Genomic DNA, 24,006 nt, shown 5'->3' with positions numbered 1-24,006 from the left:
CCGTGGCACAATGTCACTGCTGCTCCATAAATATTTACTGACTAAAATTATGACCAATTTCATTTCCTTTTTTGACAGTAGTAGTACTGTCAAAGAGTAAATGTTAAAACAGTTTGCATATTATAAAACACTTTATTTTATAATAACATGCTTGACTATTAAGTTATCAGGCCTATCTGGTATATATAGAAGATCTGGAATTCATTCATTTGTTTATTCAACAAATACTTAGTTAATGCTTCAATATGGCACCTGCTGAGCAGGTGGCAGTTAATAAAATAGACTAAATTTCAGTCTTCGTGGAGTTTATTTTCTAATTGGGGGAGATAGTCAATAAACATATTAATAAAAATACGACAGATGGTGAAAAATAATATGCAGAAGCATAAATCAAGGTACAAAGACACAGAGGAACTGGGTGGGTCATCAGGGAAAGCCATTCTGAAGAAGGTGAGGGAAAAAGCCAGGAGGACACCTGGGAAAGTAGTCAAGCAAGGACTCCTGATGATATTCTCAAGGAAAAAATGGAGAAATATGGACTGTAAAACAGTTCTGCACAAAGTAGTCCACACAAAATTAATGATTATTCTCCAAAAGTGCTAATTAAGGATTGATACTGACCTGGAAGGAGGTTCTAAGCACCATGTTGTGAGGCTCTGATCTGAGCTCTGTACTGGTTAATATTTAATCATGACTTAAAGATACAAAAACTAGCTAATTAAATCTGAGGATGACACAAAGCTGGGAGACAAAGTTAAAACCCTTGGGCTACAGAAATGATACTGAAAAAGATCTTAAGAGGCTGAAGTGATCACTCAAATCTAACAAAATAAACTTTGATGATGTCCAGAAAGTATTCTGCAAAGTACACGATAAGGAGACGTGACTTAAGCAATAATACCTGAACAAAAGAACCTCTCAGGGCTTGTTGATGTTAAGCCCAATTTAAATGTTGTGATATGATCACCCCCCAAAAGCCAATGACTCATTAAGTATTAAACAAAGTGCTTAGGGACCAGGGAAATGACACTTCCATTCAAGTCTATATTCATAAGGTCACAAGGAGTATTTTGTTTCATTGTGAGGATAAAAATTTAACAGAGATTTAAACACAGAAGCATCTGGATAGCACCTGCGATTAAAAGCAATGTAGTAAGGAAGTTGGCTGAAAGAACTAAGGATGTTCAGAAGACAGAAGAACAAAACACGAGTGTATGTGAGAGGCAGGGGGATTATAGCCATCTGTAAACATTGAGAGGGCTGTCATATGGGAAGTAGAATTGGACTTATTTAGTTTATCACAAAGAATAGAACTAGGACCCATGGATGAAAACAAATGGAAGGCGTTTGATTAATCACATAAGGAAATCTCAATTTAAGGATGGATATTAAGACTCCCCTGTCATAGACTAACTGCCTTGGGAGATAAGGGACTATCATAGTGAGGATTCAGACTTGAATGGACTTGCTGACCATTAAGGCACTTCTACCTGTGTGGTTTTATAGCTGATGTAATAGATTAGTTTCTTTTTTTAGTAGTACTGAGATGGCAGCTTGCTTCTTTTCCTTTCCCCTCCCATTTTATTCTAGGGAGAGGAAGTGCCTTTAACAGAGGTTTTGTTTTTTATTCAACTTTTCTCACATTTTTTGTATTAATTTTTCTATTGTTCCAACCTCCCTGTTATTTTTTCTTTGAACATTTTTTGATATTTAATCTCTAATTACATATATTATTATAAGAAGTATAGTAAAATAACATAAAAATAAAGTGAGTTACATTTAGCGTTAGTTACTTAGCAACTCCTTTTTATTTGCTGTCATCAGTTAGATACAGGGTAAACTATGAAATCACTACTACACCTGGGGCCTTTGGGCACCTAAATCTTATGACCTTTACAAAAGTTAATTCAAAGTAGGTCCTAGATTTAAATGTAAAACATAAAACTCTAAAACTTTTAGAAGGTAACTAGAGGAAATCTTTAATACCTATGGCTTGATGAAGGCTACTTAGATATGACAGCAAAGAATTATCATAAAGGAAAAAAAAACCCTGATAAATTGGACTTCATCAAAATTAAAACTTTTGTGAAAGATCCGTTAAAAGGATGAAAAGAACAAACCACCAAGTGGGAGAAAATATTTGCAAACTACATATCTGATGAAGGACTCATATTTAAAAATCTAAAGAACTCTCAAAACCCAGTAATAAAAATCCAAAGGATCCAATTAGAAAATGGGCTTAAGACATGAAGAGACATTTCACTGAAAAGGATATAGATAGCAAATGAGAAAGTGTTCAACATCATTAGCCATTAGGAAAATGGAATTAAGACTATGATGAGCTATCACTATATACCTATTATAATGCTAAAATAAAAAACTGTGACAGTACCAAATGCTGGTCAGGATATGGAAAAGCTAGGTCAATCATACATTGCTGGTAGGATGTACAAAGGTACAGCCCCTCAAAAATAGTTTGGTAGTTTCCTAAAAAACTAAACAAACCCTTACCCAGCAACTGCACTCCTGGACATTAGCTCTTGGTTATCTAGAGGAATAAAAACTTACGTTCATTCAAAAAGTTGCACAGGATTGTTCACAGGAGTTTTATTGTAACTGCCAAAGACTGGAAACAATATAAATACCTTTCAGTAGGTGAATGGTTAAACAACTTTGGTATACACATACCATGAAATACCATTTACCAATAAAAAAGAACCACTATTGATATAAGCAACAACTTGGATGGATCTCAAAGGTATTATGCTAAGTAAACAATGCTAATCTCAAAATACCACATACTGTATGATTCCATTTATACAACATTTCCAAAATGACAAAATCATAGAGATAGAGAACAGATTAGTGGTTGTCAGTGGTTAGGGATAGTGGAAGGGAGGAGACGAGTGTGAATACAAAGAGGTAGCATGAGTGACGTATTTGTGATGATAGAATAGTGCTATACCTTGATTGCTGTGATGGTCACACATGTGATAAAGTAACACATAAACTATATACATGCATTGTACCAATGTCAAATTCCTGGACTTGAAATTGTACTATAATTACATGTAATGTAATCACTGCAGAAACTGAGTGAAGGGTTCATGGACTCTCTTTGTATTATCTTTGCAACTTCCTGTGAATCTATAACTGCAAAATCAAAAGAAAAAAAAAGGGCTTACTTGATCATTTCAATTAAGGACATAATGACTTTGTATTTTGTACCATAATTCTATCTATCTTTCAAGTCTAGGAATAACTAAGCCACTGAAGCTGGAAGAAGGGACACTGAAGAAAAGAATTATAGGCTATGGAAAACAGAGAGATATTAAATTGGTTAAGTAGAGAAAAAAACACTAAAAAGTTCTTAAAACTATTAATCTCAAGGATGCAGATAAACTTTTTTTTTAAGTAATTACCTTAACATGAAATTCATTATCCAATAAGATATTTTGAGTCTTCAAGTCATGATGAAGTAGAGGAGGATTCATATTGTGCAGGTAGTTTACACCCAGTGCAATTTCATGCAGGATGCGAAATCTCAGTGGCCAAGCAACATCAGGATATTCTGTTTTCTTCATATATATGAAAATAAACAAAACTAAAATAAGTGACCATATTCATTACATTTCCACTTAGAAAATTAAATATTCTATGTGGAAATACAGTATAAACAAAGGTCAAGACATATATTCATTTTTATTACATAGTATCCTGGTATCAATTTGATATTATTTAACATCCATGTATATCTTATTTTCCTCAATTTTTAGAAAAAATAATGATGACTTTATAGTACTGTTATTTCCTTTTAGTTTATGTTGGTAATACAACTACATGATATTGGCTCTTCTTTCTTCATTTAAACAGTTTTCAATTTTTTTTTTTTCCTGTGTAATACCCAAACACATTATCTATACTCATACCTATCTCTCATTCTATGGTTTGTATCAAATAACTACATGCACACACACAAACACACACGCACAAAAAATTTCTTTTTAGTACATACCATTAACTCAAAATTTATATTTTAATTTTCCTATTGATATAAAATCATACCTTATTATAATAATCATTACATCAATTAAAATTATGACCATATTATGTTTATTTACTAAGCATGAATTTCTCATACTTCTTATCATACAATTTTTGTATTCTAGCTTGAAAATTTAGTCTTTGGAAGTTTTGCTTTTGTGAAAGAGACAAAGATCATTTTCATTTTTAAGTGTATGCAATACAGACATATTTAAAATATAATGTTTTATATATCTTGGTACTTAAAGTGATATTCATCTGAACTTTTTGAACATAAAAGTTAGTGTAGCTTCCTAGGAGAATGAACATACTCAGAAAAATTAGATAATTTGGGAAGATCTGGCAATGAATCACCAGGCACCAAGCTACTGGATACATTCTAAATGACATGAAAAAGTATGCTTTTACTGAAAGCTCAAATCTGTTCTTGACAATTTTTTCTGCAAATGGGTAAGCATATAGCTCTCCGATTAACGTGCTGTTTACATTCTATTTTGATTTTTTTCAACAATCTTCTTTGAGGTTGAGGGAGAGTACTTCAAGATAAATCCTGCTCTAATAATACAACAAAGGAAACCAAAAGAAACATAAAACATTACTTCCTCTGGTATACACAGACCTCCATCTCAGTGAGTAACTGAATCTTTTAGTCTGTGAAAAGGTAATTTTCTTCTAAAAATTGTGTAGTTCAAAGGAGTCATAAGGCCTCTGTGCAGTATAGTATCACATGGAGGCTTTTGATCATGGAGACAGAGCTAGAACACTCACTCTATATGTTATGATTCCTTCTAGGGGTTGGCAGTCCCCGGAAGGAGGCTCTATAATTTCTAATGGGTTCCAATTTTGGGTATCAGAGTATCTAATGGGTACTGGGGTGTGGGAAGAAAATATTAGAATTTATACTTATATTCATTTTTTTAAAAAGGAAATTGTGCTTAAGTAATATTTGTATCTTGATTGCTGTGTTAGTTATACAAATATTATACACAGACACCAGTTATTGTACTCTGTCCTTGTCTCAGATGGTCCTGTCATAAATAGAAAGTGATATACGCTGCAATAAAGAGGAAGTCACTCCATGAGTGGCATCCATTCTCTCGTTTGCTTACAGAACGTTGTAATGTATCAGAATTTAGGAGCATCCACTAATTGGAATTTACAGATCATGTTACCAGATTTTAACTAAACTAACACTCACAAAACAGATCGAGTGATTTAAAAAAGATTTCTCAAGAGAAACTGTAGGTTGCAGATAGTATTAATAATATAAGATCAAGCAAACAACAATAGATGAATACATACAGTTTGAGACTAAGAATCCACAAATTTGCTTACTGATAAGAATGAGGACCCACCCCTCCAGTTTGCTTACTGATGGGATTCACAATCAAAGCCAGAGTAACTAGTACATTGATAAAAAGATAAATGGCTCATGCCTTTGTCTATTATTGGAAAAACCAATGTATTTGGTACTCAGAGACAGACTTATTTGGCCTATTTAGAACTTTATGGACTGGCATTATTAACATTTAATTTGAATCCTAAATTGTTTTTAAGATAAAATAAAATTTGGCTTAACTAACAGGAGGTTATATAGTGTACAGAGTTTATCTGTTCTCTTTCCCTCTCCTACTTCTTTATATATACATGTGGTTACTGGAATTCAGTTTACACCTCAGGAACAGTAACCTAAGCAAAATAACCTCAGTCCTGCAGAATGCAGGGCCTGACTCTCTGATATTTTTAACAACACAAAAGAAGTCATAAATTGTCTAACTTTACCACTGTAATTGTTTTCCATTCTTATTTTGACTCATCTATAGCTCTCCAAATAATCTGATCATACGTAAAACCAAAACACTAGATAGCTTGAATAACAGAATGATAGCTACTAAAAATGCATGATACTTACCCTATGTAGGAGTTCATTTAATGATCCATTTGGCATGTATTCCGTAACTATTCCCAAAAATTCAGGCTCATTGCAAATTCCCAAAATTGGAAGAATGTAACTAAATCTAGCTTTGTGTAAAATTTCAGCTTCTCTTAAAACATCATTTCTTTCACTAAAGAAAGAAAATGCATAATTATTTCAAAGTAATGAAAAATACACAATAATCATGCCTATAACATTAAGACTAGATTTTTCCCCCCATTATTGACCTCATGTAAATTATGCACTTCTCTGTCCCTTAGTTTCTTCATATTTAAAGTAGGGATAATACCTGCCCTATACATTCCACAGGTCTGTTTAGAGTCCACAATAACTTCTCTGAGCCACTGACAGAAAAAAGTGCGATATACACAGGTTATTATTATTGTACTTTCCTAGGAAAGGAAAAGGACACAATATTTGAGAAAGTTTATAAAGTCTATTGATATTAGAATTATTGCTGTTTGAATTAATTAAAGTTTATGTTGTATTAGATTATATTTGATTAGAATATTATATTAAATTTCATGGTTGCATACCATGAGCATTTTTTCCAAATACTTACATAATACATCTAAATGCTGTAGATTTAAATGACTAGATGATAATAGTTGCATAAGGGTCAAAAATGCTTAGAAATTATACAATGGAACTCAGGAAAAGAACACATAGAAGAGGTAAATGCTTATAACAGATCCCTGGGGCAACTCTGGATCCCAGGTTCATTTGCTTATTCATTCACAAAACAAATAAATACTGAACATTCATTATGAATAAAAACTATGCTCAACATTATGGAGAATATAAAGATAAACACAGTCTGTGTCCTCAAGCTGCCAAGAAATTTTTTAAGAAAAATAAATACTCATTGTGATTTTGATTTGCATTTCCCTAATGATTAGTGATGTTGAAGACCTTTTCATATATACCTATTGGTCATTTGTAGGTCTTCTTTGGATGTGTTAATTATCTTGATCTTGGTAATCACTCCACAATGCATATGTCTATCAAATCATCACGTTGTGCACTTTAAATATATATTACATGTGTCAATTATTCCTCAATAAAGTTAAAAAAAGGAAAGCAAGTAAAAAAAAGAAAGAAAATACATACTTAAAACATAAGGCAGAATGTGATAAGTGCCATCATAAACAAATAAATAAATAATCAAGCAAGCAAGTTAAGTAAGTAAGCAAATGAATAAATAGAGAACTATGGGGAACTCAGAAAAAAGAGTAAACTTTGGGCTAGGGGAGTTGAACGGTCTTTAAAGAGGAATTTCAACTGTACTTTAAGGGCAGATAGAATATCAACCATTGGTAAAAGGGCCAAGATGGATATGGCCTCCAAGATGGGAGGACTTTTGCTTTTCTTTCTCATCTGTGTGTCCCTCAGACCTGAAACAGGACCTGGCACCTGGTAGATATCTAATAGATATGTATCAAATGTATTCAAGGAAGTTACAGTGAAGGTTGTGTTTGGAAAATGGCAGATTGTTTAATATGAATCAGGATACCTAAAAGAGCATGTGAAAGGAATGAAGGTGAAAAGGGTAGGCTAGAGCCTCATCTGAGAGCCCTAAAGCCAGGTGAGGGTATTTACACTCTATTTGGTAGTTAGCAAATTGTGATTGTAGGTTTTTGAGCAGGGTAATGACATGAGCAGAGCAAACTTTTAGGACGACTATCTTGGCAGAAGGATGTACGATCAGCAGAAACGGGCAGAGTTTGAAAGTCAGGTGTTAGAATATTACAATACTAATTAAAGATATGAAGCAATGAGAGTCTGAAACTATAAAGGTCACAGTGAAAATGGAAAGAAAAACACTAGCTGAATAGAATGCCCAGGCGGTGGTGACTACGGTAGACATAAAAAAAAATAAAAAAAAAAGGCAAGGGAATTGGAGATGTCACTGGTTTTTACCATAGACAGATGTGTTGGTAGCAGCAATAACAAAACAGAAACATCTCCAGAAGTTTATTGGGTAAGCAATGATGGTTAGTTGGTGCTTAAACCACTCAAGCCCTGGATGAATGGCTGTTCAAGTAAGAAAACAGACATTCCACATCAGACTATGAGGCTTGCTCTAAAAGCAAACAAAAGCCAAAATAAAGCAAAAAATCTTAGTTATTTATGTTCTGAATAGGTAATATATTTATATGTTTTAAAATTCAAGAGTTACAAGAGGACATAAAGTAAAAAGCTTTTTTCCTTCTCCCTGTTATCAGCCACTTAATACTCTGTGAGGCAACCTATTATTCAGTTTATGAGACCTGTTTTAATTAAACTTATCCTCCCTAAATTGAAAAGGTAAGAGATGGAGGTCAACAAGAACTACATCTTATTGTTTAGCACTCTTGCAGGGAGACAGGGGATGGACTTGAAGATTTCTGGATACACTGAAAAAAAAAACTAGAGAGAGAGCATGCTGGTGAAGTCTCAGTGATACTTAATACACTTGTTCTTTCATTAAGAGTATCAGGCATTCTTCCTTCCACTGTGATCCTATTATGTGTCATACATTTTATATGTACTATCATCCGAAGACCAACCCTCTAAAGTTGGTTACCTTAACACCACTTTATATGAGGGCACTGAGGCTCAGATAAATAATTTTCTAATAGTCAGGCCAACATTAAGTGGCAGGGTTGGAGTCAGATTTGAATTGCAGTTGTGGGACTCCAAAGCCTGTGTTCTTTCCATTCCACTGCTTGATCAGAGAAAGGAAAGGATCAAGGAAAGTTCCTGAAGTCAGATTTCAGGAAAATTGAGTAAGTGGCAAAACAGAAAAAGCCAAAAATAAATAGGTCTAAAATAGGTTTTATATTTTTAAAAATAAAAAGTTATTACAGTTTTCATAGGCATATCACCAAAATTACCCAACTCAAAATTTCAGTCACAAAACAGTTAATGTCATCCACACGGCGTTTGAAGAACCAATCAGACTCATCCACACATAAAGAGTCGGGAGATTGTTGGGGAAGGCCCACTCATTGGGGAGAAGTCAGGTTACGGAGAATGACTCACCAATCACTAAAATAAGAACACGTAACTGAACATAAACTTATTTTTCTTCCAGATGGTCTCAAAGAACAATGCAAACCTTTTCCACACCAGAGCCCAAGTACATGATTTATTATTCCCACTTTATAAGTGAGGAAATGGACACCCTGTGAGTCAACTGCATAGCCCTGTCCTATGCTCAGATTACAAGAATACTGCTAAAGTTAACATCTTAGGTAACAAGTGGGAAAAAGAACCTAATGCAGTAATGCCAGAGGGTTTAACTGGTCCTTATGACTTCTTTGACAACAGAATTTCCTACCAATTTACTGAAGAGTTTTAGGTTATGAAAATTGTTAATAAGAATAGAAAGGGAACCCCCTCTTCATTCCTTTGCTCTCAAATAGCACAAAACTTGGAAAAATTAAAATCTTGAGAAGCAGCATCCAAAACAGGAAGATCAACTTGCTTTAGAATACCTAAAGGGTCCATTAGGGTTAGATATCCAGAAATTTACATAGCTGATTCTAAAATATTTTCAGTCTTTCTAACCAACCACCACCCTTCAAACTTGACTACATACACATACACACATTTGCCCAGCACTTGCTCCACAGAACTCAAGGCCCGGTGAAACAGACACCACATCTTATCCATATCACTAGATCTGGATTATGATATACAAAAAGTGGGAACAGTCTCCACAAGTGTCTCAAATTTACCGTGAGATCTGGCCCATCCAAGCCTGACAGCAAGACAGCAAAGTAAAGCTACAGGCAGATGAAAGTCCAGTTAACATTGGTAGGGCTGAAGCTGAGGGATTTATCTGACATTGGATACTAACAGCCTCTGACCAATCAGGCACCCAGCATGATGAATTCTGACATTAGATAGAGGGGGAGGAGAGGGGAGTGTTGCAATCACGGATGTTAACTCACTAAGGACTGAATGCAGGGCCTAGTTAAATCTCTGCTGGAAGGCAAATACACAAGACTAAATGACTAGACCTACTGACTAATACATTCGATCACAGGTCAATGGTATAGGAATGGAATGTTTTTCTGGAAACAGAAACTAATACTAACTTTCCCTTAAAACCTAGACAGTGCACGGAAATTGTTCAGGATGTGAAAGACATTCAAAATTTCTGGTCGTTTAATTGTTTTCTGATTCAGTGTATTGTTAGCAAAATAATACACATCCTCTGGGGACAGGCTTCCCTGCGAGAGTGAGAAGAGAAACTAAAGCAAGTACAGTTTGGTATCTAAACTTTCATGACCATACGTAATAAACCACAAACAAAACAAAAACAACCGCAGGCCTACACCGAAACGCCCTGCTTTTGGTGTCTGGAGAGAGGAGGCCCAGGAGTAAGAGGGACAGAGCAGGAGAGGGCGGTGGAGAGAAGAGGTGAGCAGAGGAATGCGAGGGCTGCATCTCCAGAGAAGCCAGTTCTCCCCACCACGCAAGCCCCGAGCCTTGAACGGCTGCCCAGAGGTGACGAGGGGTGGGGCCGACCGCAAGTGCCGCCGTTTGGGCTCTAGAGCCCGCTTGCTCGGGGCTGGTGTTCGGGGCTCCGCGGGGGTGCCCTACCTGTCGAGCATAGGGGTGTGGATGTGCAGCTGCTTCACGGCCACCTGAACGCGCCAGTCTGCGTGGCGGGCGGACGACACGGTGCCCGACGCGCCGCGGCTCATGTAGCGCAGGTCGGCGAGCTTGTGGCAGGGAATGGTGGGCAGGGCGCTGCAGATAGCCTCCCGGCTCATGGTCGCGGGCGGCGCGGGCTCTGAGGCCGCGGGCCGGCTCTGGGTGTGCCCGCCGCTTCGGCGGCTTCCGGGGCTCCTCGGCTGCGCTCGGAGCCCGCACCCGCCCCCCGACGCCTGTGCCGGAGCCGGAGCGCCCGGGCACTTCCCGCGGCGGGACACTAGGTCACGAGGCAGCCCATGCCCGCCGCGGGTCACGCCAGTCGTTGCTTTTCTGGAGTCAGAGGGGACTTTTCTGGGTATCGGAGTCAACTCTGCCGGGGCTACGCATCGAGGAGGAGCTTCCTCCCCCGACCTGGCTTTCCCAGGCGCACCAGCCACCCGAGCCGGGCAGTTCAAGCTCCTCCCTCCCCAAACTTCTTAGGTGACGTCACGGCAGACCCTGAGGCGGGGAGAGGGGCCCCGGCCCGCGGCCCCCGGATCTCCGCCACGTGGTGCGGCCCCCACGCTCTGGGCGACACCCGCGGGGCTGGGGCGGGGGTTAGGGGTGGGGAAGGGAGCCAGGGACGCTCGTTTTGTCTTCTTTCCCCCCAACTTTCCAGGTTTGGGGAAAAGTTTTCTCTGAGGGAAAAAAAAAAAGTTCCTTTCAGCAGCCTGCTGTCCGATTTTGGTCGACGTGCTCTCACACCAGGGAGGAATCTTCTCTGAGCCTCATAGTCGTGGGGGAGTCTCCAGACCCCAGAGGTGGCGGGGTGCGGGCGGGGGCGCCGGATTACCGACTCCGCGCCTGCGCGAGACGCGCGGGTGAGGGGTGGGCGTGGTGGTGACTTCGAGAGTTTGGCACTGATGAGCCCAGCGGGTCAGGTAGGGTGTAAATTCACCTGCCTACCTGGACTCCAATCATCCCTCACTTCCAGGTCAGGAGTGAGAGGTGGGTGATAAATCCTGTCAGAGTCTGACTCTGTTAACAAGTTCTGGTGTTTTGCTCCTGTTCCGTGCTCCTCTACTAGGGAGCTACTTTTCTCTCTCTTCTCTCTGGCGTCCATAACTATATGGAGATTGAAAAATAACTTTGAGAAGAGTCAGTCCCTCTGATTCCAGCTAAGACTGCAAAAATTTCTTTTTCATAGATCTGGGAGGAATGCATTTCATTTTTAACCAAAAACAACCAAACATCTTTCCGTTTTTTACCTTAGAACAAACACCTTTCTACTTGATTATTTTGTAGAGTGTGAGTGCAAATATCGTATACAATACTAAGTACATACTAGGCATTTTAATGAATTCTAAGGCCACAGTAATAAGGAATGCCTGACTTGAATGGGGTATTTTTGTCAGCAGAGAACAAATGTTTCCTGTATTTTTGTGTTGCCTCAAATGAGAGTAGCAATGTTATATTTTACAATACTGGGAAGTTGTGATGAAACATTGTATTTTAAAATTTTGATGATTTAAAATAAAATATTTAGTTTTAAAGATATGGTCTGATACTCTGTGCTTTATTGCTTAATACACTTTTTGCTACAAAAAGTGCTCAGAACTTTCCCCATTCATTCATTCATCATTCATTCATTCATTCATTTAATTTTCCAGTCATTTAATAAACTAAGAGTTCCAGAAAAAGAACAAAAAATAGGAAGGGAGGAAATGATCAAAACAATAATTCAAGAAATTTTGGCAGGTTTGAAGGACAGGGGTCTCCATATTGAAAGGGCCACCAAGTACTGTCAGTGAATTAAAAAAGACCTATATGTAAGCACATCCTTAAAAAGGTCAGAACTATAAGAACAAATAGAAGATTCTACAGGTTTTCAGAAGGAAGAAACAAAAATAAAGGGATGGGGATTAGAATGGCATTAGATTTCTCAACAATAACACTTTTATGCTAAAACACAGTGAAATGAAATTTCTTCAAATTCTAAAAGACAGTAGCTTCCAACCTACAATTCTATAGTCAGCCAAACTATCAAGTATAAGGGCAGAATAAAAATGTTTTCACATATACAAGGATGCAAATGTTTCCTTTCTTTCCATCCACCTTTTCTTTTTCTTTTCTTTCTTTTTCTTTTTTTTTTTTGAAAGAAAGTGACAGGAACATGTGCTCCAACAAAACATGGGAATAAATCAAGAAAGAGAAAGACATGGGGTCCAGAAAACAGAACCAGGAGGATGTGAAGGTAAACCCCAGGAAGTGGCAGAATTAGAGAGCAACCTTTTTTCACTGGAGCAGGGAGATGGCAGATTCCAAGGGAAAGACTCTAGTTAAAGTAATTGATTTTATAGATTATCTAATTTTGAGTTTTGGGGAAATTATATTGATAGATGTTTGATAGATCTAATGAAATATGTGATAAAATTGGAGAGAAAACTTAAAAAATCTAAGTGAAAAGCAATTAAGTCTATGAGAAATAAAAATCATACAAAAACAGAAACAACATTTCTACAAACTGTTTGGTGATGGTGAAAAGGGTAAGACTTTTTAGAGCTTTTGTAATATTAGTATATTGTAAATCTCCAAGAAGGAGAGAGTGTGAAGCATAGAACTCTATAAAATTTATATTTCAATTACAATACTTAAAAAATAAGTAATATATGCACATTGTTCAACATTTAAAAGTATAAAATAGATAATCCCATGGGAAACTAGGCAGAAGACCTAGACACCTCACAAAAGGGGCTATCTAAATAGCAAATAGCAAATGAAGGACTTAAGGTGCTCAACACTGTTAGTTATCAGGGAACTACAAGTTAAAACCACAGTGTGATACCACTACACAAATACTAACTAAAAATTAAAAAGACAGAATATACCAAGTGTGGGTGAGGATTTGTAGCAATTGGAACTCTCATACCCACTGCTGGTGGGAGTATCAGTTGGTACAACCAATTTTGCAAACAGTAAAGCAGTTTCTATTAAAATTGTGGCTATGCAGATTCTATGACATCAATTCCTCTTTTAGGTATGTGAACATGTATATGCAGATGCTAGAGTATTCATAGCAGTGCTATCTATAATAGCTTCAAACTGGAAATTATCCAAATACCCATAAACTGTAGAATTGGGTAAATAAATTGTGGCACATTTACACAATGGGACACTAAACAGCAATGAGACTGGACAATGTAAAACAATATTGATGAATCACAGAAATATAATGTTGGATGAAAAAAAATCAGACACAAAGAGTATATATTTGTATGAGTCCATTTCTGTCAAGTGCAAAAAAAACCACTAAGCTATGCTTTTAGAAATCAGGATACTGACTTCTCTTGTAGAGAGAAGGGTAGTGACTAGAAGGGGCATGATGAGACTTCTGGGGTGATAGTAATGTTCTGTTTCTTGATCTAGGACCTAGACTCTGGGTGCCAGTTACATGGGTGTATTCACTTTATGAACATCTTTGAGGTTACACTTAACATGTACTTTTCTGTATATTGTTATACTTCAATAAAAAGCTAATAGGTTTAAATATAAAATATATATGTGGATGTATATTATGTCTCTCACTTTATATAATTAGTTTTACACTATACCCTGTTCACCTTGCTTGTTTTTCACTTACGGTCTATCTTGGATATCTTTCCACGCGAATGCATAAGTTTTCTTATCCTTTCTTTATACCATAATTTGTCCTCCATTGGACATAATTTGTCTCCATGTGGACACTTAGATTGTTTCCACATATTTGATATTACAAATAATGCTGCAATAAATAATCTTTACATATGTCATTTGTACTTGTGCAAATATATCTACATATGTAATTCCTAGAAGTGAATTGTTGAACCAAAGAGTTATGCCCATTTGTAATTTTGGTTTATATTGTCGAATTATATTGTCAAATTGCTCTTCATTGAGGTTGTACCAAATTTTTTCCTGCAGACAGTAAGAGTACTGTTCCTCCACACAGTTGCTTTCATTTTCTTTTGAGATAGATGGTACAATGTTGGCCTGATGATTGCTGGAGTTCAATGCTTCTAAACTCATTTAAATGCTAAGATTCTTTTTATTGCAAGACTTCTAAATGGTTGATTCAGTTTATTTATCACAACCTCAAACCTTTAGTTTTCATGAATGTGTTCACCATGACAGAGTTTAAAAATGTATTCCTAGTCATATATGTATTGTTTAGTTCCCATAATTAATTGGCTAAAGACAGAAAACTTAAAGAATACTGATGCTGAATTACATCAACTAAATGAGAAAAAAATGAGAGTAGTATTACAAATTAGGTGAAAAAACAATTATCACATTTGTATGTTGAATTCATCTGTTCAAAATTCGGTAAAATCACTCTCTCTCTCTGACAAATAAATAAATAAAATCTTAAAAAAAAAAAAAAGGGATGCCTGGGTGGCTTAGTCTGTTGAGTGTCTGCCTTCAGCTCAGGTCATGATCCCAGGGTCCTGGGATAGAGCCCCACATCGGGCTCCCTGCTCAGCGGGGAGCCTGCTTCTCCCTCTGCCTGCTGCTCTCCCTGCTTGTTCTGTCTCTCTCTGACAAATAAATAAATAAAATCTTTAAAAAAATTCTGTAAAGTCACATTAAGATTTGTTTTTCCATTTACTGAGAATTAGGGTTATTTATACTGCAGGTGCTCTTTTATGAAATAGTAGCTTGAAATCTCTAATATTTCTTCAATTAGAAAAAAGATGGAAAAATTAAAAAATAAACCACTTAAAGTACAAATCCAAGAATTTCAAACATCTCATTCTAATTTTTTCTCGTTTTCAGTCTGAAAGCACGTAGTGAGTTTTAATAATACAAATGCTGGGGAAGTCTCTGTAATTACGTAACAGTGAACAGTTTTCATGGGAAAACTAACATTTGGGATACATTTGGTACATTTTCTTCCCCAAAAATCTCAAAAAATACCTGATAAACTCTGTGATGATGTGGAGTCTATTGTTATGGAGAGTCAGAGAAGTACACAATTTTGCAGTTAATGAGCACCATAATGTTTCTCATTTAGCATTCTAATTGTTCTCACTCCTAAAATTGAACATGTTATTTTAAAATTGTTGATAAATGATGCTTTTTCTGATAAGCTAAATTAAACGAAATTCTTCATCTCAATTGGAAAAAAGTAAACAGTTCTCATGCTAGAATTATTAATAAAGAACTTTAACATCAACCTATTAATATAGTATTGATAATAACAGTTTTCTCAAACATTTTTCAATCTAGAGTTGCACTTTTATCATTTAGCATTCAGAAAAAGGTGAAATTATTTTTAAAAATTCCTAAGAAGTTAAATTAATATACCTTTCTGTGAAAGTGCTGAAAAGTAAAAAAGAAAAAGAAAAAAAAGAAAAAGTTTGAAGATGCTAGTACAATCTCCCATTGAATGAATACCTAGCAAAGGGTTGCTCAGCTTCCTTTGAACATTTCCTGACAATAGGGAATAAACTACATTTTGAACAAGATGTTTCCATTGATTGATTAGAAGTTTCTAATATTAAAATTCTCTAACATTCCGAGTTTTACAAAGTTCTTCTGGTCTTCATATTAGCTGCTTATGCTATATTAAATTGACCTAATTCTTCTACCTAGACAATTTGAGCCTTGTCATTCATTCAGCAAACACAAAGGGGATACCACTTTTTTTTTTAAAGATTTATTTATATATTTGAGAGAGAGAGAGAACGCGAGTGCTCGGTGGGGAGGGGCAGAGGGAGAGGGAGAGAGAGTCTTAAGCAAACTTTGCCCTGAGTGTGGAGCCAAACGCGGGGCTCAATCTCATGACCCTGAGATCACACAACTCTGAGATCATAGGACCTGAGCTGAAACCAAGAGTCTGATGCCTAACTGACTGCGCCACGAGGTGCCCCTAAAGGGTATACCACTTTTTAAGGTGATATGAGGGATTTAAAAACTGAATACTTTGAAAGCGGTTATGTCATCTTTAGTTTTTGGCATCTTAATGTATCTCGTTTATTTCAACTTGGTTTTCAGACTCAGTGGTTTTCCTATGAATCTACTCAACTTCACCAGTATTCCCCTAAATCCAAATAGATTAGAAAATTCCATATGAAGTTTGATAGGCGAGAGGGACATGTGGCTATGCCTGTCTCTGATCTGAATCTATTAGTACAATGGAAGACAATATTCATTTTTTTAAGCGGTCTTGTTAAACTATTAATTTAAGGTTGAACCTGTGGTCAACTAAAACTGGAGCTTTTGTTTGTTGTTTCTTTCTTTGTTTGTTTTTCATATAAACTGCCTTGAGATCCGGTTTTCTCTCCTGCATTCGTGCAATTGATGCTTTTAGATGCAGTGTTATGGGTTGAATTGTGTACCCTAAAAAGATGTTGAAGTCTTAACCCCCAGTACCTGTGAATTTAACCATATTTGGAAACAGGTCTCTACCTCAAGTTAAGATGAGGTCATTAGGATGGGGCCTAATCCAATATGACTAGTATCCTTATAAGAAGGAGAAATTTTGACGCTGATAAGCATATAAAGTGAAGATACTGTGAAGACACAGGAAGAAAACTATCTACAAGCTAAGGAATGCCTAAGGCTACCAGAGGCTAGGAGATAGTAATGGAACAAATTCTCTCTCATAGCCCTCAGAAGGAACCAACTCTGTTAACATCTTGATTTTGGACTTCTAGCCTCCAGAAATATGAGAGAATACATTTCTGTGGTTTGAGCCACCAAGTTTGTGGTTCTTCCTTATGGCAGCCCCAGAAAACTAAGATCCCCAAGTGCAAGTTTTACAAACTTTTTTATTTGGGATTAAAAATAGAGCCACAGGGAGTTGCAAAGATAATATAAAGAGGTCCCAGTATCCTTCACCCCACCCAGTATTCACACCCCACCCAATGGTTACATCTTCCATAATTAAAATATAATATCAAAACTAGCAATTTAACATTCATCCAATGTGCATGGTTGCACCGAATCATTTTATCACATGCATAGATTCCTGTACCACCATCTCTCTCTGTCAAAATACAGAACTATTACATGACCACAAAGATCTCCCTCCCCCCATACTCCACCCACTTCCATCCTGAAAGCCTGGTAACCAAAAATCTGCTTTCCATATCTATAATTTTATCATTTCACAAATGTTATGTTAATGATAGGTATGTGATATTTTGAGATTGGATTTGCGACTCAGCATAATGCCCTTGAGATCCATCAAGTTGTTTCTTGTATCAGTAGTTGATTCTTTTTTATTCCTGAACAGTATTCCATGGTATTGGTATACCAAAGTTGTTTAACTATTCACCTATTGAAGGACATTTTAGTTGTTTCCAGGTTTTAATTATTACAAATGAAGCTGCTATGAATAATTATGTATAGGTCTTTGTGTGGACATACATTTTTATTTCTGAGTGTTCTTTGTTTTTATTTATTTTAGAGAGAGAGAGAGAGAGGGCACGCAGTGGGGAGGGGCAGAAGGACAGGGAGAGAGAGAATCCCAAGCAGACTCCCTGCTGAGCACAGAGCCAATGTGGGGCTCCATCCCACAACCCTGAGATCATGACCTGACCTGAAACCAAGAGTCGGACGCTTAACCGACTGAGCCACCCAGGTGCCCCAATTTCTGAGTTTTTCTTAAAAAAGACTGCCACACTATTTTCCAAGCAACTGTGCCATTTTAAATTCACACCAGCAATAGGTATGGGATTCCAGTTTCCTACATCCTTGCCAGCATTTGGCATTTTCACTATTTTTAATTTTAGTTGTCTAATAAGTATATCATAATGTCTCATTTATAGACCCATATTCAATTTTTGAGTTTATTCATGATAAGTTTTGCTATATCTTTGTAGGTCCATTCTTCCAGCCTTCCATGATTCTCTTAAATATGTACTTTGCTGTATTGACTATTCCAGGAAATGTGATGTTTGGGATTATACATATCTGACTTCAGTTCTCTCCTTCTTTATGAACTGTGTAATTCTGGGCAGCCTGTTTAAATTCTTTAAGGCCTATTCTTGCCTTTTGTGAAATTATTCCTCTAACAAATTTTATAAATATGAAGTAAGATAATGCTTATAAAATGGCTAGGAGGTCGCATACCCTCAAGAGATGCTGTGTTCATTCCCTTCTGTGCTTTCAATTCAACAGAAATGTAGACCAGAACAAATCAAGTTCAGAATCTAGAGGTCACTACTACAGACCCCTCTTCATTAATTAACCAAATAAACCACTATGGAGGAAATATTTTTCACTTAGGTTGTAAAGCTTTAGGATTTTTTTTTTTTTTTTTTTTTTTTTACATTTTAGATTATAGCCTGGGAAAAGTATTTGTTTTATTTGCTCATTGAAACAAATCATATTGGTAAGATTTATTTTATTTTATTTTTTGTTATTTATTTATTAATTTATTTTTTAAAGATTTTATTTATTTATTTGAGAGAGAGAGCATGAGGTGGGGGGCGGTGGGGAGGAACAGAGAGAGAAGCAGACTCCTCACTGAACAGGGAGCCCAGGACCCTGGGATCATGACCTGAGCCCAAGGCAGATGCTTAACTGACTGAGCCACTCAGGTGCCCATTTTTGTTAAGTTTTTAAAAGTGCAAATATAAGGCATAATTTGGCAGAAAACATTCAATTAGTATGTAAAATCTGACTCAAATCTTTCCGTATCAGCATGATCTGAGTTATGTGGCTAAAGAAACAGAAGTCCTTTAGAAAGACTAAAGGATTTATTGTGATCATTCAGATCAATCAAAATCTTTGGAAGTATTCCATGCAGGGAAACTTGTTTGCTAAAACGTGCAAATTGCTAGTGGGTGGAGTTAGGGATTTTGGTGCTATTTCATAGCATTTGGACAAGGAACTGAGGAGTAAATATATCATGCCTCAGTTGCCTGCTATCTTGTTCCATGAGGTGCCCTGATAGAGCTATTCATACAAAGAGTAGTGGCAAAAGAAGGAAAAGTGGTACTATATTGTTAAAACTCTGATTGGCTGACTGGAGCGCTAGGCAAAAGGTCCAAGGAATCTTCCCCCTCACTGTCCTCTTCCATCGAGCTTCAAGCTGGAATATTCTGGATTTAAGATAGAACTGGCTGTCTATCACTTTTTCATAATAAAAGAAAAATTACAGCCAAATAAATTTATACCTTAGTCCTCAAATTATACATATGGTTATTATATAGAATAGAGAAAATAATTTGCCATAAAATCACCTACTTTGATCCCATGCTTAAATAAGAAAGGCAGCTGAAAAGTACTGAGTGACTACTATCCCTTTACCAAGTATTTATTGGCAAGAAACATTTTCTCCCTTATCTTCTTTTCATGTAAATGTTATTTTTAATTAAAAAGAAATATATGTACCAAATTGGCATGGTAAAATATTCAAAGTTATAAAAAGGTATATAAAAGAAAATTAAACCTTCCTGATGCTCTAGATCTCCAGTCCGTTTCCCCTAAGGCAACAAATAAATTTAACAAATATTTTATGTGCCATAACTTTAGGGCCTGGAAGTATAAGGACAACAAAATACACATGGTCTCTGTCCTCTAAATGCATTTTTTGTTCCAAGTGGGATAGAAATCTGAACATAGAGTGTGATAAATGTTCTGATAGGGAAGTCCAGGGTACTCTCAGGTAACAGAGGAGAGAAGCATGCATGGTAACCTAATGAAAGAGAGGGTAGATGAATTGCCCAGGGTCACAGAGTTTGTGAATTACTGTGACAGGATTTCCTGAGCAAATCTGAATCAGAGCCCATAGTCTTTCCGGGAACTGTCTATTCTATCACTATCACATTTTCAGTTTCAGTTTATATAATGTTTCAGGAGAGAAATTTAGTAGCAAGAGGGAATTTCCCAGTTTCAAAAAGATGGTGCTAGACAAAAAAATTCACTATTAAGGGACATTTCATGGGGAATTCCATTTTCCTTTGACATTTTACTTGGTAGGTTTCCAAGACTATGGAAAGATATGTTACTAGCAGCTCAGTTTGCATTTAAAAATTTCAGCCCCTAAAATTAGTAGGATATTCTACTTTTTAAAATTTTTTCAGAACTCAAAGTCATTCTTTCCATCTGCCATTCTGACATTGCAAGCAACATATACTACGGTATATTAACTTTTTAGGCAACACACACACACTTTTTTTTTCTCTCTCTCTAGGAAGTGACTGCGTGAAAGAGGTTTGTTGTAAGTTCAGTAACCTTTTCAGCATCCTGTTTAGGGAAGGCACAAAGTTGTAGACGAAGGCGGAGCTTTCTTTATTTGGTAGCCAGTGTAGTCTAGGTTATAACAGAACAGGCTGAAGAAATTGTCTGGAACTAGAAACTATGACTGAATCAAGGATCAAAACGTCAGCGGCTGAGCAGGTTGCCAGAGAGAACTCTAGGGTTTATTGGGAAATAAAGAATACTCAAGAAGCTTCTCTGACTCAATTTTCATAAATTGTAAAGAAGAATGGGGCAGCCTTATTGCACAACTCCAAAAGCCACTCTTCACATGGGGGCGGTGCCAGTCACATGGAATACATTATGAATTGGGCCCCTACAGTTGTGCAATCTCCCAGGATTGTTCTGAGAGTCTCAAGTTATACAATGACTCTAAAGGGACTTTATAAACTAGAAACCTGTCAATATGTGTAAATAATAATAGTTGTTTTTTTCCTGGCCAGCCCTGTCCTTCAAGCAAAACGTTCTCATCTAGTTAGAGAAAGAGAAAGGCAGCCCCCTATTAGCTGGGAGCTGGCCAGACACTAACAGTGAATCTACAAAGTTCTCATGTTGAGTATAAACACTTTCTTTTAAGACCAACCTCAGACAAGACCGCTTTGTGACTGTAATGGAGCCAGACGAATAATTAGACCATTTCATGATCACGTCTGAACAGACAGAAGTAAGAACATGGTCCAAACCAGAAAAGAGAGTAAATATCCCCCTTTCCTGGCTAATAATGAGTGACGGCCAATTTATTTACTGATTACTTTAGCTCAACTTCATTCCTCTCACATAAGAATTATTAAGATACTTAGAGAATTACTCCTGCTTCCAGACAGCATCCAATGTGGGAAAGATGTCTGTTTTCTTGAATGCTCCCCCAAATAATCTAACACAAGGCCAAGTCCTGCAATAAGTTTTTTCTAACATTACTGAGATACCCCATAGTTCCCCATGGTATACATTTCTTCTTGCAATGAGTCAATACACTCAGCTTTATAGAACTATAGATGTGCTCTGGTGGTTTTTGACTAGAGGACCTTGACAGGTTCATAGAGCAGTTAATACCCAGCCAGGAGTCCTACTATCTGCATCTCAGTCAGTGAGCTAGCTCCTCTGACTTCCTTAGTGACTTGTCTATGGTGTTGGTGCTGTTTCGGAGCCCAGAACTCCAGAGGAAGAGACTCCAGCTGGTCATAATCTCCATAATCTCATCTTTCAAGTTCTTTGTGGATTATGAGGATATGGACATCAGGTACTGAATTTCTAAAACAACAACAATGGCTTTAACAGAACATTTATTTAATGTTTGCTATGTGTCGGACCCTCTTCTAAACAATTTACATATAATAATTCATTTAATACAACAGTATTATGCGTTAGATGCTGTTGTCATTCCCATTTTGCAGATGTAGAAACTGAGGTACAGGATGTTAATTACTTGTGTAAGATCCCACAGCTATTAAGTGGCAGAGCCAGGATCTGAACCAGGAAAATCCTATGGCTGCATCCTGAATCTGTTCAACTGCTCTAACGAAGTGGTATTAGACTGCTGAGAGATGGAGTGTGAATGATATGGTAAAGCTCAACATACTATAATATGAAGAGTTATTTTATATGTGAAGAATATCTTTTATTCTTGATATGAATAAATGCAATTTTATTCTTGATATGAATAAATGCAACCCATATGCAAGAATATCTTTTAAAGCAGTTCAGTGTAGTAACTGTAAAGTGTCAATATGTCTCTTTAATAATAGCTTACTGTTAGGAATAACTTAAAATTTGTGAACTAATTCCATTGAGTATAATTTGCTTTTTCTTTTACATATTAACAATTTAATCCAACATTTATTGAATGTCTATGATGTGAATGGGTCTTTGATATATGATATGGGACACCAAAGATAAATAAACTCTCTACATTGCTACCTACAAAGGTGATGACTAAAGTCTTTATATTCACCATTTTTATCCTTTAAAAATCTTTCTCATTATAGGGGCGTCTGGGTGGCTCAGTCGTTAAGCGTCTGCCTTCGGCTCAGGTCATGATCCCAGGGTCCTGGGATCGAGCCCCGGGTCGGGCTCCCTCCTTGGCGGGAGGCCTGCTTCTCCCTCTCCCACTCCCCCTGCTTGTGTTCCCTCTCTCACTGTGTCTCTCTCTGTCAAATAAATAAATAAAATCTTTAAAAAAAAATCTTTCTCATTATAATAACTTTGTCTTGGAATATAATTGACATTAACTGATCCATTTTAGCAGAAAAATATATGGGTGTTTGGAATCTGATGGCTGTGAGTTAAAAGTCTCCTTCCTCCTTAACCAATGTGCGTGACCTCTTTGGTAACATGTAATTTCAGTGAGCCTTCTTTCCTTCATCTATTAAATGGTGATAATAATACCTTTCTTAAAGGTGTTATGAGAATCAAACAGGATTATGTGTATAAGGTTATATCCAACAAATACTTGTTTCCTTTTTCAAAATGAAGCATTTAGGGCCTTGCCAGGTTTAGTTTAAGTGAGTTTAGTCATTGGAAAATGACCGTTAAGGTTAGCTTGTGAAATATTGAAAAGTGATTTGAAAACTATGTAGCCATGCTCTTTCTTAAAACCTTTTTTTTTAATTTGAGTATAGTTGACACACAATGTTACCTTAGTTTTAGATGTACAACACAGTGATTCCACTTCTTCATACTTTATGCTACGCTTACCACACGCATAGTAGGCAGCCATGTTCTTGTTTCAAATGTGAGCTCTGTGAAGACAAGGGCCATGTCTGTTTTGCTCACCAGTGCCTAAGACAATGAGTGAGAGTGACAATAACGATCACTTTAAGCTGTGGAAGGGTGTTGTTATAGCTTAGTCAAAGGCTGCAGTTCTTTGGTTAAGAGCATGCAAGATTATCTGGTGTGCTCATTTCAGGATTTTGTTTATTCAAAGCTATAAGTTCACATTTAAAAATCCTTATAGTTCCCAGAGGTAAAGCTATGAAAAAAGTACCAGATTTTAAAAAACCTTTGCAACCAGTGTTCCAATGATTATCTAAACTGTAGATTCTATCCGGTGCAGTAGTATTTTCTATCACCTATTTAGAAAATGAAAATTTTATTAAATATTAAAAAAATAAACCATATATAACTGAAAACACTGGAGGGAAGATATTTTATTT

General features: G+C 36.7%; 1 protein-coding gene across 3 annotated transcripts in view; it reads right to left on the bottom strand.

The window, feature by feature from the left end:
* The window catches only part of RIPK2 (receptor interacting serine/threonine kinase 2), a 43,466-nt gene extending 32,419 nt beyond the window's left edge, over nucleotides 1–11,047 (bottom strand). For all 3 annotated transcript variants that reach the window (XR_004301472.1, XR_004301471.1, XM_032421825.1), the window contains exons 1-3: nucleotides 10,574–11,047; nucleotides 5,957–6,110; nucleotides 3,423–3,578 (exon numbers count right to left, since the gene is read on the bottom strand). Coding sequence is in view for 1 of the 3 variants with exons in the window: in XM_032421825.1 (XP_032277716.1) it covers nucleotides 3,423–3,578; nucleotides 5,957–6,110; nucleotides 10,574–10,746 (483 nt within the window). In the remaining 2 variants the exon portion in view is untranslated. The remainder of the gene's footprint in view (nucleotides 1–3,422; nucleotides 3,579–5,956; nucleotides 6,111–10,573) is intronic.
* Between the last annotated feature and the right edge of the window lie 12,959 nt (nucleotides 11,048–24,006).

This window comes from Phoca vitulina, unplaced genomic scaffold, assembly GCF_004348235.1.
Source record: "Phoca vitulina isolate PV1807 unplaced genomic scaffold, GSC_HSeal_1.0 scaffold25, whole genome shotgun sequence".
Taxonomy (NCBI): domain Eukaryota; kingdom Metazoa; phylum Chordata; class Mammalia; order Carnivora; family Phocidae; genus Phoca; species Phoca vitulina.
Note: the sequence above shows the minus strand (reverse complement) of the source record. Positions and strands in the feature narration are given on the sequence as shown.